At 38.8% G+C, this 17,827-nt stretch overlaps 1 protein-coding gene across 5 annotated transcripts in view; it reads right to left on the reverse strand.

Annotated features, from left to right (window-relative positions):
* LOC132815046 (microtubule-associated protein 4-like) overlaps positions 1-17,827 on the reverse strand; it is a 426,923-nt gene that overhangs the window by 80,349 nt on the left and 328,747 nt on the right. For all 5 annotated transcript variants that reach the window (XM_060823717.1, XM_060823718.1, XM_060823719.1 and 2 more), the window contains 2 exons: positions 14,167-14,258; positions 13,219-13,425 (listed from right to left, as the gene is read on the reverse strand). In XM_060823717.1, coding sequence (XP_060679700.1) covers positions 13,219-13,425; positions 14,167-14,258 — 299 coding nt within the window. The remainder of the gene's footprint in view (positions 1-13,218; positions 13,426-14,166; positions 14,259-17,827) is intronic.

The raw sequence follows: 17,827 nt of genomic DNA on the forward strand, positions 1-17,827 counted from the left end.
GTGTGGTCCCACCAAGGCCTGATATATACACAACAGACAAGGATGTCCCAAAGCATGGTACATTGGCGAGACCAAGCCATCGCTATGGAAACATGAATGGACACCATGCAACAATCCCACCCGGTCAGGGAATACTCCAGGGATCAGTGACATTCAACCTTGGATCTTCGGACGACCGTCCTCCAAGGCAGACTTCAAGATACACAACAACGCAGAGTGACCAAGCAAAGACTGATAGCCAAGTTCGGTACCCATGAGGGTGGCCTTAACCGGGGCCTTGGGTTCATGTCACAGTACACGTGACCCCACTACACTATACATTCTCACACAAGCACACGTTCACACACTCACGCAGGCTTTCTCTTATACACATGCTGTCGCTGACACACATACACATTCACCCCACACACACACACCCATGTGCACACCTTCACAGGGTAATACTCTGTCTCTCTCACACACACACACACACAAATACACACATATAAGTCTATAGGGTGAATTTGTGTTTGCAGATACAATTTTTGTTCAAAGGCCACACAATCTGCAGGCAGTCAGTACATGTGACATTAGAAATACCTACTTTGGAAATAGAATAAGTCTGACTCAAGAGTGGAACACAGGCAGACTCCAACCTCATACCTTTAATACACTGTCTGAGCTGAGATGTCACTTTTCTTTTACAAAACCTTCAGTTCTCAGGAATGTGACTTGAAGGTAATTCTGGGATTTACATATTAATGAATCGATACCTGCAACCTATTCTAAAAGATGCAAGACTTTACAGTAATCTAGGCGCATTCAAAATATTCTATCAGTTACATGTATCTTGTGCTAAAAATTCTGTGTCTTATGATCCTGCCCCACTAGTTACCTGATGAAGGAACAACACTCCCAAAGCTTGTACTTCCAAATAAACCTGTTGGGACTATAATCTGGTATTGTGTGAATTTTAATTTTGTCCACCCCAGTCCAACACTGGCACCTCCACATCATAAATCATTATTATATATTGTGAAGAGCTGAGGTCCTAACACTGATCCCTGTAGTACCCCACTAGTCACTACCTGCCATTTAGAAAGAGACTTGTTTACTCCTGATATTTAATTTCTGCAAAGCTTTTCTCCATTCATTTCAATACACTACCCCAAACCAATGTGCTTTAATTGTACACACTAATCTCTTACGTTGAACCTTATCAAAGCCTTCTGAATGTCTAAATAAACCAGATAACACCATAAGAAGTGGGAAAAGTAGTAGGTCATTTGGCTGTTGGCACCACCACCTCTGCCATTCAACAGGTTCATGGCTGCTCTGACATTCCTCACATCCACTTTCCTGTTTTTTTTTCCCCGTAACCCTCTATTCCCCTACTGACCAAGAATCTATCAGTTTAAACCAGGCTCTGTATCCACACCTCTGTGACAAGGAGCTCCAAAGACTTTCAACCTTCTGAAAGATTTTCTTCCTCATCTCAATCTTAAATTGGCCCCTTCTATTCTGAGACCATGCCCTCTGGCCCTCGACTTTCCCATGAGGGAAACATTCTCTCAGCATTTACCCTATCAAGCCCCTTAAGACTCCCATTTATTTCAATGTGATCACCTCTTATTCTTCTATATTCGAGAGTAGAGTCCCAAACTATTTAATCTTTGCTCATAAGACAATCCTTCCAAAATGGAATCATCCTACTGAACCTTCACTGAAATGCTTCCAATGAAATATTTTTCCTTTAAGGGGATCTAAACTACTCCAAACACTCTAGATTTACTCTCACCAGCACCTTATACAATTGCAGGAAGACTTCCCTACTTTTAGGCTCCAAACTCCTTGAAATAAGGGTCAACTTTCTATTAGCTTTCCAGGTTACCTGCTGAATGTGTGTACTTTGTGTTTCATGCACACACATGTTTTGCAGTTTATCTCCATTTAATTATATTGTGTTTTGGTTCTTCCTTCCAAAATGTGCAAATTCACATTTTCCCACTTTACATTCCAACATGCAAGAGAATTCCTCTTCTACAGTATTGTTATTCATTTGATTTGCTTGAATTTTTGGTAAATCTTAAATCCGGGGTGTCAGACTAGTGTTATAGAAAAGAAGGTAACAGATAGATTAGAGGAAGGAGTTGTAAATAATTGTTAGTCAATTATTCTCTGTTATACCTTAAAAAATAAAGCGGTTAATTTTTACTTTAAATAGCTCTTGGCCTCTCTAATTTTCACGTTTACTGCATGGGATAAATCTTTTCCGTGTTACTGGTTTAAATTCAGCAGGAGGGTTCATCCAGCATTATAACAAGCAGAAAGATTAGACTACAGCTTCCAGTTCACCTGCCTTGACTTACACTTTTTGGAAGATGGATAACATCATAAAATATCAATTATTTCACAGATCCTATTGCCTGGCCTTTGTTAGTATAGAACATAGTCTTTACAAACTATAAATGACATGGGTTTTTTAAAAAAAGCATAAAACACCTCTACTGTGCTCAAAATCCCCAGAAATATACACGAACTCTGGCTGTGTTTTACTCAAGAGACATTCTATCTCAAGAGCTTGTTTAAAACTTACTGATTATGTGCTTTCAACAATCCCTTTCTTAAATAGGGCAAAGATGAGTCACAATTGTTAACCTTCAATAGTAATCACCATCTGTTGTGGCCTTATTCAGGTTTCAGGTGACTGACTGTTAAATGTAACTCATGTCAACTGCTTTAATAGTGGTTTAACTCGATTAGAACTTTAAAAATGAAAATAAAAGAAAGAATTCCCAGAGTGCTCTAAGTACCCAGAAATACACTTGCACCTTGACTATTTTTTAAAATTCAGATAGGTTTTCCCCTAACTGCCGGTGTGAAGCTTTCAGAGGTTGCATGCTTGCTTTCTGTGACTTGATTTGGAGGAGCCAGTATTGAACTGGTGTGGACAAAGGTAAAATCACACAACACCAGGTTATAGTCCAACAAGTTTATTTGGAGGCTTTCAAATTGTTGCTTCTTCATCAGGTAGTTCATCATTTGATGAAGCAGCAGCACTTCAAAAGCTCCTGCTTCCAAATAAACCTGTTGGACTCTCACCTGGTATCTGATTTTTGTGACTTGTGCTTCATATGCAAGTTGTAATTGATGTTGTAGTCAATTGTAACATTCAAGAATCAGAGGTAAGTTGGGAAACTTCCTTTCTTCAGAGTTAAGACACCAAGGAATGTGTTGATTGGCAAAGTCATTGCATCTTTAAGAGGAATAATAAACACTTGAGGCAGAGTATACAGGGCAATGGGAGGGAGCAGTGAAGTAGAATACATTGGTGTTGGAAGGTAGCTAGGTGAATTACTCTAAATTCCTGTTTCTCTTTCTTGTTCTCAATTCCCTTACTCTGTACAAACTTCATGAACTTTATTTCTGTATATAAAGGTGAGAGATACTGAATCATTGGCATTTGTCTGCTCCTGGCTTTTCCTGCTCCATCCCCAAGAATTGATTTATGCTCCTGCATGTGCTTTGAAATATGACTTCAAGTCATAATTAAGGATGGCAGAGTAACAGTTAGCAAATAAAGACTCATTAGGCTAAAGTATATAATGAAACGAATTGAAGGAACAATCTTTCATTTATATACTTTCAAATCTGCAGAATGTTCCAGAATTTTCACAATAAAATAGTTCGGAGGTACAGTCATTGTTGTAAAGTTGGAATGTGATGGTAAGTCAATTTGATGAGAAATAGGTATAAAATAATTGAGTAGTTAATTGGTTTTAGTGGCATTGTTTGAAAGATAATTATCAGAGAATCATGAGAATTCCAATACTTTTCTATGAATGGTGCTATGACATGCCAGGTATCAATAGCAGGAAATGTTAGAGTTCATTAGAGAGGATTTAAATAGTAGAGCACTTGGGAAACAATGATAGATCAGACAGAGTCAGCATACATTTACAAATGCTTTACAAATTTCCTGGAATATTTTTGGATGACATAACTAGTAGATTGGATAAGGGGGAGCCAATAGATGTGGTTTACTTAGACTTTGAGAAGGCTTTCAATGAGGCCCCACATTAGACATATTAAATTAAAGCACATGGGATTGGACATAATGTACTGACATAGATAGGGAATTGGTTGGCCGACAGGAAACAAAGAGCAAGATTAAACAGTTCATTTTCTGAATGCCAGCCAGTGCCTAGCAGAGTACTGCAGGGAGCAGTGTTTGGATGCTAACTATTTACAAAATATTTTAATGATTTAGATGAGGGAACCAAATATATTATCTTCAAATTTGCAGATGGCACAAAGCTGGAAGGGAGAGTGAATGGAGGAGGATTCAAAGATGCTTCACAATGAGTTAGTGAAGTTGAATCAAACTGGTAAATGAATGGAAGACAAAGTATAATATGGATAAATGTGAGGTTATCCACTTTGGTCACAAAAACAGAAAGGCACATTATCTGAATGTGACAGATTGAGGAAGGGGGTGGTATGAAACCTAAATGTTCTTCATGAAAGTAGGCATGCCTGGGGTGAAGGCAAATGATATGTTGACCTTCATAGCATGAAGATTTAAGTAGAGCAGCAAAGATCTTGCTGCAATTGTACAGGGCCTCTGAGATTGTGCCTGCAGTACTGTGTGCAACGTTAGTCTCCTTATCAGAGGAACAATACTTCTGGGTATAGATGGAGTGCAACAAAAGTTCCAGATTGATTCCTGGGATAGCAGAACAATATGAGAGAGACTGGATCATTTAGGGCTATATTCACTGAAGTTTAGAATAATGAGAGAACTTGAAACATCTATAAAATTCTAACAGAACTAGTCCAAAATTAGGGGTCACAGCCTAAGGATACAAGCTAGCATTTAGGACTGAGATGAGGAGAAACTTTTTCACCCAAAGTGGTGAGCCTATGGAATTCTTTTCCACAGAAAGCAGTAGAGGCCAAACATTGAATAATTTCAAGGAATTAATTATAGAAGTTAGGGGCAAAGGGATCAAAGGATATGGGGAGCAAGTGGGACCAGGACACCGATTTGGATTATCAGCCATAATGACGTTGCATGGCAGAATGGCCTACTCCTGCTCCTATTTTCTTTGATTCTAATGACAATGATAGCTCAAAGCCCAGCAGCTTTCTTCTGCCAGAGCAAACAACCCTACAGGCATACTATTAAATGTGCTGATCAGTGTTAAGTTCCGTAGGTTTCAATTAGTCTGGTATTGTAAACTGGAACCAGAACAGACTGCAGTTGCCATGAGATGGGATGATGGGCTACCTTGAAGCCAGACTCTCTGATTATCCAACAATATGTCCAATTTAATGTTCATCTAAATTTTAGAATATTCAATTCAAAGCTGGTAGGAAGGATGTTTCTTCAATTATAGGCTGTAGCTTGGTTAAGTCAAAAAATTATCTATGCCACTTATATACAGGCCACTGCTCTCGAGATCTTGAGAGTAAGAGGTTGTGAATGTCAATCAGCTTGTTTGAAATGTTTGCATCAGACAAAAAAACTCGAAAACAAAGCAATAAAAAAAGGTGACAGAAGAGCAAGTGATTTCAATCACATCAAAAGGACTGCCAGATTGTTGAGAATTTCTAGTGTTTGTATTCAAAACAAAGATAAAACAAACACTTGTTTCTCAATTCTTGCCAGTATCATCAGAACAAAACAGAAGAATTAAAAATGCCTACAGATTATCCATATTCTGGGCAATGACATCAAATTACTGTCTATGCACTTCCTTTTTTAATATTTACAGCATAACCTTAACTGCACTGGAAGTGTGGTTGTCTTTGTAGTGAGAACATCAGCATTTCAAATTTCCACTCCACAACCTCAGAGGATACATTAGGCCAGCATCCCAGTGCAATGCTCAACTTTTGGATTTGTTAGCAATGAGATGTAATATCAGTGTGATACCAATACCAACCACCTCCAATTCCTGTATGTTTATTAAAATTGTATAATTTAATTGATATTGTTATCCTCCTCCTTCCAACCAAATGCATCACTTCATACTACTACAAATCTGTTAAATTTTCATCTGCCCTTTTTCCAGTTTGTGTCCTTCAGATCTATTCCTGTGTACCAAGGTTTATTAAGTTTTCAAATTTCTTATTGCTCCTACATCCCAGTCCAGGTCATTAACATTCAGAAAAAAGCAACAATTCTAATGCAAACCCCTGAATACCACTTGTATATCACCCTCCATTCTGATAAACAACCATTCACAAGTAAACTTATTTTCTGTCCCAGAGTCAAATTTGCATCTCTCCTGCCTCTGTCTCTTTAATCCTGCAACCTTTAATTTTGCTAACTGGGTATTTTATCATAGACCATTTGCAAGGTCCTAAACAACTGCATGTGCTCAATGTTTGTGAAAGAGCCAAGCTCGTCAATCAATATGCCTTGAACAAATCATTTAGACTTTCATTTCTTCACCCTTTTTTCCCCAAATACCAAATATCTTTGTTCTACAATATTGTCTGTAAAGCTCCCCCATTACTGATATTAGACTGACAGGCTTGTATATTGCTGGGATATGACTCCGTTTTTAAAATAGATGGGCAGCTTTTGTGATCCTCCAACTTCCACATTATTTTCTTCACTAAATTTTAATCTGGAACAGGAAACTCTATTACTTTGAGATCTACCAATTATTTGGAGTACATCCTCTTCTTCAAATTTAACCCAATTTAATAATGCTACGAGCACTTCTTTTATTGCCAATTTGAATGCATCTGTCTGCTCTAGGGAAAAAATTGTCACGTGCATAACGAAGAAACAGATGCAGGGCCAGGGTATACAACCTTTCAATAATTCAACGACTGGACTTTCTCACCTGGCATTTTATTGTTTGGTTCCTGTTGTACAAAGAGTTGACCTGAGACAGTTATCTTGGAAGCTTTGGATTTGGTCAACCCACTGATATTTAAAGGACTGCCTCTGGGAGGAGCCAGTCAGTTGTTATAGTCTGTTGTTACAATAGTTAGTTATTCCAGTGTCTACAGCCATGCAGCACAGACTTGGTTTCTAGTTACTATTGCATAAGAAATAACAATAGCTCTTACCTAGTGCTAATGTAATCAACAAAATTTAAGATGAATTAACTCACTATCGTACTAATATGACAAATAAACTACTCTTGTTACTCAAGGCTACAATTTCGCTACGTAATACTCGTACACCCCACTTGAGTATTACAAGGGTTGGTGACAGCAAAGAGACTCAGAGTGCAGAGGAGGCCCAACCTAATTATACTAATCCTACTCCCAAATCTACTTCAAAAGAATTCTGCGAAGAACCAGATAACATCTGCGGCAACTCTTATGACAACTCCCTTAATGGCCAAAAGTTATCAAAATTCCAAATAATCACAAGCTTTAGAATGAAGAAATTTGTCTTCATCTTAGTCTTGGTCTGGCTAATACTTTATCCTGGTCCTAGATCCTCCAGCAAGATAATTCATTCTTTCAGCATTGAACCTATCAAAATCTCTCAGAATTTTACGTTTCAATGAGATCAACTCATGTTCAAACACCTCCTATCCCAGGAATCAATCTAATGAACCTAAATTCTAACCTCTCTAAACAAATATAACCTTCCATAGATAAGGAATTAAAACTGCACACAAATCTCAAAATTGATCTCAGCATAACACTATAATTGCTAGAGCTGTCCTTACTTACATACAGTATTTAAAAGCTTTGCAATACAATGTTAAAATATCATTTTGTTTCCTAATTGCTTGCTGTATCTTCATTTTAACTTTTCTCTTAGTACTTCAGCCATGCCTCTAGCTCATTATTTCTTTCTATTTAGTTCTATCCCTTTTGTTAAAAGTACCTTTTGATATATTGTTTATGAAAGCCTTTTGGATTCCCCTTTACATTAGCATTAATCTAGTCTCATGTTCCATTTTTATTCATGAATCCATCTTTTCTTGATCTTCTATGTCCTTACTACATTCAACTTGTTTCTGTACTGCATTATGAATCTTATAATTATCATAAATTTGTTTTTAAATTTTAGCTTCTGTATCTTTAGTTACCCAGAAATGACTGGCTTTGGGTAAAGGTAAAAGATTAGAGTGGTGCTGGAAAAGCACAGCAGGTCAAGTAGCATCTAAGGAGCAGGCAAAAGCCCTTCATCAGGAATAGAGGCATGGTACCTGCAGAGTGGAGAGATAAATGAGAGGGGGATGGGGAGAAAATAGCATAGAGTACAATAGGTGAATGGGGGTGGGGATGAAGGTGATAGGTCAGAGAGGAGGGTGGAGTGGATAGGTGGAAAGGAAGATAGGCAGGAAGGACAGGTTACGGGGACAGTGTTGAGCTGGAAGGTTGGAGTTGGGGTGAGGTGGGGGAAGGGGAAAATGAGGAAACTGGTGAAATCCACATTGATGCCATGGGATTGAAGTGTTCCAAGGGAGAAGATGAGGCGTTCTTCCTCCAGGTGTGGGGTGGGGAGGGAGCCAGCAGTGGAGGCGGCCCAGGACCTGCATGTCCTTGGCAGAGTAGGAGGGGGTGTTGAAATGTTGGGTCACAGGACAGTGGGGTTGGATTGGTGCAGGTGTCCTGGAGATGTTCCCTAAAGCGCAATGTAGAGGAGACTGCATCAGGAGCAACAGATACAACAAATGATATTGGTGGATGTGCAGGTAAAGCTTTGATGGATGTGGAAAGCCCCTTTGGGGCCTTGGATGGAGGTGAGGGAGGAGGTGTGGGCACAGGTTTTGCAATTCCTGTGGTGGCAGGGGAGGGTGCCAGAAAGGAAGGGTGGGTTGTAGGGGGTCGTGGACCTGACCAGTAGTCACGGAAGGTAGCTTTGGGTGCCTTACACATTTCTCCTCCTAGGAGTATATACACTTTCTCCTCAAAGTTTCTAAATGTTTAAATTCATCACAGGGTCCTATTTAAATTCTTTGAAATTAGACCTGTTTCAGTTGAGCATTTCAGTTTTGATTTTTTTTTGTCTTTTCTCATAATTACTTTAAATTAAATATTACACTCACTCTTCCTCAAATCTCACCACTGGAAGAATTTCCACTTCCCCACTTTATTCCCCAGAATCAGATCCAAGACGGTTTTCTTCCTTAAATAAAAGTTAAGTACTTCAGACACAGAAGATCGGAGATTAAAAAACGCAAAGTCTACAAGAAACATTGCAAGAGTCGAAAGTGTTGCGCTGGAAAAGCACAGCCGGTCATGCAGCATCTGAGGAGCAGGAGAATTGACATTGAGCATAAGTTCTTCATCAAACGTCGATTCTCCTGCTCCTTGGATGCTGCCTGACCGGCTATGCTTTTCTAGCACCACACTCAACTCTGATCTCCAACATCTACAGTCCCCACTTTCTCCCATGAAACATAGCAAGTCTGACAATACCTCTGCCGAGGGAAATGGAGCTAATGTTGAATCTAATACAACTTCTTCGGAACTGAAGGAAGCTGGAAAATGATTGTTTTTATGTTGCTGTTAAAGGGGAAGGAGGACAAACGGAACAGATGGTGAGGGTATACAGAGCAAATGGTAAATGAGGTGCTAATGGTAGCAGAGGGATAATGGTATTAATGAGATGCTGTTGCTCCAGCTTGCATTGGGCTTCACTGGTACAATGCTGCAGGCCTAGGATGAAATGTTAGCATGAGAGAAAGCTGATGCATTTGAAGTTGCAAGCGACTGACTGGAAGGTCCACAAAGATATTAACTTCGAGTAAAAAATGAGGTCTGCAGATGCTGGAGATCACAGCTGAAAATGTGTTGCCGGTTAAAGCACAGCAGGTCAGGCAGCATCTCAGGAATAGGGAATTCGACGTTTCGAGCATAAGCCCTTCATCAGGAAAGATATTACCCAACTTGTGTTTAATATTGCCTTCACAGATGAGATCACATTGTGAGCAGCAAATATGATTGGGCGGATTGAAAGAAGTAAAATTAAACTACTATTTGATCTAGAAGCTGGTTGGGGCTTGGACAGTGAGAAGAGGTAAAAGGGCAAGCGTTACACCTTCTGCAATTGTCTGAAGTTGCCAAGGGATGTGTGAAGAGCTGTTAGGAGTGACAGAGGAACAATACAAAGTGTAATGGAGGGGAAGAAGGAAGATATGTTTCAATATAGCACCCTGCTGGTGGTGGTGGAAATGATGAAACATTATCCTCTAAATGCAGTAGCTGATGGGGTGGAAAATGAGGACAAGGGGAACCATATAAATCTTCAGGCAGGGAGGGGAAAGGGTAAGTGTAGGAATGGATCAGATATGGCTGAAACCAACCATAATGGTGGCAAATCCTCAGCTGAGGAAAAAGCAAGATGATGTCAGAAGCACTCCATGGAAAATGGCATCATTAAAACAGAAGTAGTGAAGAGACAGAAACAGGGGATGAAATCTAGTTGCTAAAGGAAGGCGGATGAGGAAGAAGTGTAAGTTAAAAATAACTGCAGGAATTAGTAGACTTGTAATAGATACTGGTGAATGACTTATCCACAGAAGTGGAAACAGTGAAGTCAAGGGAGGGAAAGGACGAGTCAGAAGTTCAGGTGAATTTTCCAAATCTGAACAAGAGCAGGAAGTTGTATTAAAGTTGTCATCGATATACCAGAGAAAGTTGTGGGAAGGGATCTCCGTAAGACAGGAACAAGAAATGTTGCACATATCCCAAAGATATAGGCCTTACTGTTTGCTTAAGAGACAAATTATTCAAAGTTGGGCGAAGGTGGATGGGGAGTATTCAGGCCTCTTTTCAAAGGAGGAGCAGAGAACCTTTAGACCATCCTGATGTGGTACTGACACATAAAGGGTTGGCACCGGGAACTGGATATTGATGTAAAATTTCAAAATAGTCACAACTGTAAGTGGAAAGAGACAAGATGAGGGAAAGAGAGAAAGAGTCAAGGTAGGAATGAATAAATTGACAGGAATAAAGTGTGACAGGAAAGCTGAAACCATAAATTTGTCAGGGCAATCCAGTTTGTAGATTTTAAGAAGTAGGCCTTGTGGGACTGGGAGACATAAGATGGGAAGCAGTGGCAGAGTTTTTGTTAGCCCAGAAACAATGATCAAGGAAATAGTCCTGTACACATTTTAGAAATGTCTGTCTCTTTACTTCCACCAGCTCAATCTATGATTACTATTATTCAAGTATCCATCATTGTTATTCTGTAGTTCTTGTCTTTCTGTAATTGAACAGCAAATTCCTCTTGTATGTCTTTTCCACAATTTGATGGCCTAAAGTATATACACAGAAAAATAATAGCTTCACTAACGTTTCTTAACTTTAATCAAATGGACTACACCTTTGGCCCTTCAACAGGGATACAGTAGGTCATTTGATCTACCACCATAAGACCCACCAAACAGCTCACTGTTATTTTTATTGATTCTTGCAATGTGCATGTTGCTGGCTCTGCCACTGTGCATCATTGGTGGAGGGAGTCAAGGTTAAAACATTTGATTGGGTTCAATCAACTGGGCTGTTTTATTGTGGATGGCATCAAGCTTCTTGAGTGCTGTTGCAGCTGCATGTATCCAGGCAAGTGCACAGTGTTCCACCACACACTAGGCTTGTCCCTTTGAGGATTATATGCAAGCGTTGAGTTAGGAAGCGAGTTATGTGCTGCAGAATTCCTATCTTTTAACTTATGTTTGTAAAACAGTATTTATTTGGGTGTTCTAGTTCAGTTTCTGGTCAATGGTTAAACCTCCCCCCCCCAAAGATGTTGATACTGGGGGACTTAGCCATGGTAATGCTATTGAATATCAAGAGGTGAATTTTGGACTGCGTTTTGAAGAAGATAGTCATTGCCCGGCATTTGTGTGGTACAAATGTTACTTGCTACTTATCAATCCATGGCTAAATGTTTTTGTTGGAGCATTTCCTAGAGAAAATGCTGTAGTGATATCCTTGGATTGAATGATTGGCACTTCATGAAGAAGGGCTCATGTCCGAAATGTCGATTGTCCTGCTCCTTGGATGCTGCCTGACCTGCTGTGCTTTTCCAGCAACACATTTTCAGCTCTGATCTCCAGCATCTGCAGTCCTCACTTTCTCCTATTGAATGATTGGCAGCCAACAACCACAAATCATGTTCCGTTTAGTAAAATGCTGATTTAAATATCAAGAGTAGTCATCCTCAAATTCCCTTGAGTTCAGCTCTTTTTTTTCACATTTGGGACTGTATAAGGTGAGCAATCATATGGCTGGTTAGAAGCAAAACTAAATGTTTCAGCAGTTTATTCATTTGCAGTTGTCAGTTAATAACACTGTCAATGACCCCCTCATTAAATAAAATGAAAATACTGCAAATGCTGGAGGTCTTAAATAGAAACAAACTCTGGAAAAACTCCAGAGGTCTGGCAGTATCTGTGCAGAGCTAAAATAAAGTTAGATTTCAAATTCAATACAGCTCTTCTTCAAAACATGACAAGTCATATTGGACTTGAAACACTAACCCCTGCAATCATTTTGCTGATAATTGAGCGTAGATTGAAAGGGCGGTCACTGACCAAGTTTGATTTGTCCTAGGTTTTTGTGGACATGATATAGCGGGGTAATGTTCTGCATTGCCAGGTAGATGCCAGTGTTAGAACTGCAACGGGACAGCTTGGTTAGGGGTGTGGTTAATTCTGGAGCACAAATCTTCAGTACTACTGCCAGAATCTTGTCAGGACTCATAACTTTAACAGTATCCAGTGACTTCACATTTCTTGGTATCATGTGAAGATGGATCATTCATTTGACACTTCTGGGCCAAAGATACTTGCAAATGCTTCAGCCTTTTATTTCATTACCTTTTCTATAAGTATTCTTTGATGGTATATAGTTTCACAGGCACATTTGCTTTAATAGTATTCCAAATATCCATTAGATATATGAAATTCTTCGTAGCTGATGGCAAGTTATTGAACAACTGAGAGTACTACCATCAAGGCTGACTGTCTTTTATTGATGCCATAGTCAGAACCAACAAAACAAAACAAAAAAGGAATGGTAAGCTTAGATAAGATCCCCAACTTCCATCTAAGAAGCAGAAAGAAGATGCATTGCATTGCATTCCTTTTGCAGTGCAAACAGACATCAATTCACTCAGCATTATGCAGCAACTGAACAAGTCAAACTTACCAAAAAAAAACTTCTAGGGAGAGGGCTAAGTATATTAAATCCAAAGAGGAAAAGCAAAACAAAATTAATACTTGACACACACCTTCCACCAATCCTTACCTTTGGTTTCATCTCTTTGGTAGTCGCAGAGGAAGGTCGCACCAGATTAGAAGGAACTCGCTTAGAAGTAGTAGCTGCTGTTGTAGCTGAAGTGGATGTAACAAGTTTTTTATTGGGGCTGGTAGTAGTTGCTGGAGGTCGCTTAAGGGAGGCTGGTGGCTGTGGCTTACTTTTGGTTGGTGAGGTCTTTGCAGCTGGCGTGCCCGTCTTTTACATATTAGCAAAAGAAAATAAAACAAAAATCGACAATGCCAAAGGAAGCATGGAATTAAAAAGCTAACTAAATAAAAACAAAGTAAATGCCAAAGGTAATTTTGAGTTAAATAAATTGAGTTTGAGAGTTTTAATTATATGTGGGTCAAGAATTGGTTTAAATATCATAAAATAGCATTGTTTCCTTTCATGTGACAAGTAGGAGCCAGTCAAGTAAAAGGTGCAAGGTACGGGACAGCAGGCTGGGTGAGGAGGGAGCAAAGGGAAAGGAGGGAAGATATCTTACCAGGCATCTAAATATGTTTATACATATGCCCACGAGACTGTCACATGTCCTACCTCACTTTCACCAGGTTAATCTCATTGCCTTGTTCCAGAAGCAAGTGTGCCATGAATGCCTGGTCAGGATTTTGGCACATTCTGACCAGTACTGTGGTGCTCTCATATTCGAGTACGGAAACAAGTTATCAGCAATATACTCAGTATAGTTTGGGAATACCACTTGGAAATAGAAGGTAGTGACAAATAACAGTGGGTGCCAGTTAAAAAAAAATTATGCAGCTGTATTTTGTCATTTTAAATACAAAATCAAAAGATATGCCAAAACAAATGTTTTGTCTCAAAAACACAGATTTTAAACTGCAGCATGACTAACAAATTTAAAATGACATATAGGTGCAAATCAAATACACAAAGCTTAAATAAAGAATTTTGTAACTTGAAATGTATCTCTACCTTTCCCTTTGCATCTGTGCTCAATGGACGCTCTTTGGAGGTTACAGCACTTTCTGTTCCAACCATACCTTCTGATGATTCTTCAGGTTTGGCTGTAGATATTTTTAAAAAAAGGGCACAATGCAATTAATGAAAGTGAAAGGCCAAACATTTTAGTTTGTGCTATAAATCCTTACTGCTCTATCTGGGAACATTTAGAGAGAATTTTAAACATCAGTGCATGTAATACAGTGGTGGCAATGTGTCCTATCAACAGGAGTAACTGCACTATCAACAATTTTACACCAACTTATGCCAACTACCACCACACAGAAGCATATTGATGGAAACATCATAATTTTCAAGTGTGTCCAATTTGCACACAGCCCTAACCTGATGATATTCCCATTTCTTCATAGTCATTAAATCCCCATCACTGCCTCCCTGCCCTACCCCACAATTCCCTTTCTGGCTTCTCTCTTCAGAGAAGAAAGAATAGTCCTTTATGACATTCAAACCAATCCATGGTCTGCACATTTAAAATTCTCAAAATTCCAGAACTCACAAACTAATCAGATTAAGGAGACCTTCATCAGATAATCTGCAGTGGTTCATATCAACAGCCCACTAACTCCTTGAGGGCATTTAGGGCTGCAAAATAAATGCCCAAAATCAACAAATGAATAAAAAGACAGTCCCAGGTAGATAAAATTGGCTTTCAGCCAATTTTCTTTAGAGTTACAGGATACTGCAAATTTTAAAATATGGTCTATTTATTTCCATCCACTAGATCATCTGGCAAAGTCATTGTGGAGGTTAGATTTACAGTAAGTATAATTTCTTAGGTCCAACCAACAACATTCATTTCACTTCTTCATCCAGTCATAAGTGATTTGTTCATTGGCTGTTATACAGCTCAGTTTCCAATTGGAATTCTCCAGATGCTATCCATCAACAACAGATATCAAATTTAATGAGGTGGATATGTAATACACAAAAAAGAGACAGAATTGGAAAAGTAATTTGTACATGATTGAAAACATGTCAATAACTAAGGGAGGCCTCTATTAGCTTGGTAACATCAGTGTTTTGTTAGTAATTCCATCATTAGAACAGATGAAAAACCTGGGCTAATCAGAAATGGTTATGGAGGATCTTAAAAAGGAAGAGGAGAGGTTTAAGAAAGAAAGTCCACATGATAAGACCATGATGGCTAAAAACACTAGCTTCAATGGTATGAAACAAGTGGGAAATGTACACTAAGCTAGAGTGTGGAAAGGAAGAGCTCTTGGAATGTTATAGGGCCAGAGGAGCAAGACAGATAGTTAGGTTTGAACATACAAAGAATTTTAAAACTAGGGCGAGAAGTTTTGAAATCTTTATTGGACCAGAAATTCATGTGAGCAGAAAGCACAAGTTGTTGAGTAAATCAAACTTCGTGCTAGATAAGATAATGGAAAGCAGAGTTTTGCAGAACTCAGGCTTTTGGATGGTGGGTGATGGAAGGATAGCTGGGATAGTTGCAATAATTGACTCTGGAGGGAACAAGAGAATAGATGTTAATATTAAATTCCTGCTTTCTAATTTTCACACCAATGATTAGTAATGATAAACAGTATGCATTACACTGATTTACGTATGGCCCAACATACATTTTAATTAAAAAGCCTTGATCGAGTTCCTGCGTGATCCTCCTCAAACGTCTATTCAAACTGCCTCATTTAAGACTGACCATTAAGTGTCAACTAATTAAAACCTTTCATAACATCAAGTACTTAAGTTGGGCTCTGAATATTCATTCAGAAAAGCCACTCCACGTCAAAGGCAGAAAATTATACAGAAGAAAGAAGATTAAATGGCATTTTAATAGGTTTCCATCCAATAATAATATCAATCAATAAAAACCACTCAACGGACGTAATTTATCATAGAAGATGATATCTTAGGAACATTAATTCATTAACCACAAAAATCTAGCATCTAAATTTAGTGAGTAATTGGAAAGGCAAATAGAATTTTGGCCTTTATTTCAAAGGGGTGGGAGAATAAAAATAAGGAAACTCCACTGAAATGATAAAATGAACTAATCAGACCACAGCTCTAAAACTGAACCATTTTGATCACTTATCTAAGGAGAGATATTGTTACGACGTAGGGTAAACCCCTCTGCTAATTTAAACCAGCCACACACAAAGATTCACCTTGTGCTGTAATCTGTTAAAATGTGAGGGGCAAAGACTTATCCCAGAGGTCACTATTTAAAGTAAAAATTAACAACTTCATTCTTTAAGTCCAACTCAGAATATTAAAATAAACTATTTACAATTCCTTTATCTTAAACCTATCTTCTACCTCCCACTCTACAATACTAGTCCGATAAAAAAATCCCGATTAAGATTTACAAAAGAAAATACAACTTTCAAAACCAATCAGATGTTAAATCTTCTCTTTGTATCTTCCTCTGCAGATTTTCCTCTGTCATCTTTTCAAGCTCTGCTATGCAAACTTCTTATAGACAGGTACCTTTCAAGCAGCTGTTCTACTAACAGTCTATACTCATTGGTGGCTAGGCATTCTCCCCATAATTGTTCAAAATGTCCGGTTTTATACCCCAAAACATCCGATCATTTCATTGGTTTTACTATCAAAATACTAAATTCAAATTTGATTGGATTTGGGTATTTTGGGGCATAACAAACTGATTGGCCGAATTTGAATCTGTTTTTGGTTTCATGGCAACCCATCTGCTGCTATTTGTTTCGACCAAGTGTTACATTGTTACCTTGCTCAGAACTCTGTGCCTCTTTAAATCTGTGCCAGCTTCTAGTGTCTCTTAAAGGTCCAGTATACCTTTACATCTTCATAACAATATACTGGCATTGTAGGCAGTTCAGAGAAGATTCACTAAGCTCATACCAGGTCTAGATGGACTGCCTTATGAGGAGAGGTTGAATAAGTTTGTCCTACATCCCTTGGAATTAAGAATGAGGGGTGACGTAATTGAAACACAACAAGATCCTTAGAGCACTGGACAGTGTAGATGCAGAAAGTTAGACTCACCCGCAAGGGGAAATGAAGATCAAAGACAGAGGAGGATGAACTTATTGCATCAGATGGTAGTTAATATATGGAATTATTTATCGCAGAGGACTGAAGTGGATGGGTCATTCGACATATTCAGTGCTGAGATAGTCAGGCTTATAGTATTTCAGTAACAGAATCAAGGGTTATTGAGAAAAAGACAAGAAAATGGAGTTGAAGATCATCATGTCAAATGTGATCTCATTGAATGCTGAAGCTGATTTATGCCTTGAATGGCCTGTTTCTGCTTCTACATCTTATGGTTTTTAATGACCAAATGAAGGGTCCTGACATTTTTTTGCATAGTTAAAAAATACAGCCATAAACCCAGGTGTAAATGTACCATCTGGGAGGGAGAATCAATTCTTGGCCCTCTCAGTTTCTTTGCTCTCATTTCTCAGCTCCTCACCACAGATGATTTTCCCATGAAAAGCATCACAACCAGGCTCAATCACATGCATTCTCCAGCATGGGAGACTGCAACTTCATAAAGCAAAATTTGACAAGAATCTGGAAGCTTGAATAGTGGTGCAGTTCAACAGATTGTGCAAGTACCGTGGATCAATTGGGACAGCAACTTAGTCATTTTTAAAATATCATT

Source organism: Hemiscyllium ocellatum, chromosome 4, assembly GCF_020745735.1.
Source record: "Hemiscyllium ocellatum isolate sHemOce1 chromosome 4, sHemOce1.pat.X.cur, whole genome shotgun sequence".
NCBI classification, from domain to species: domain Eukaryota; kingdom Metazoa; phylum Chordata; class Chondrichthyes; order Orectolobiformes; family Hemiscylliidae; genus Hemiscyllium; species Hemiscyllium ocellatum.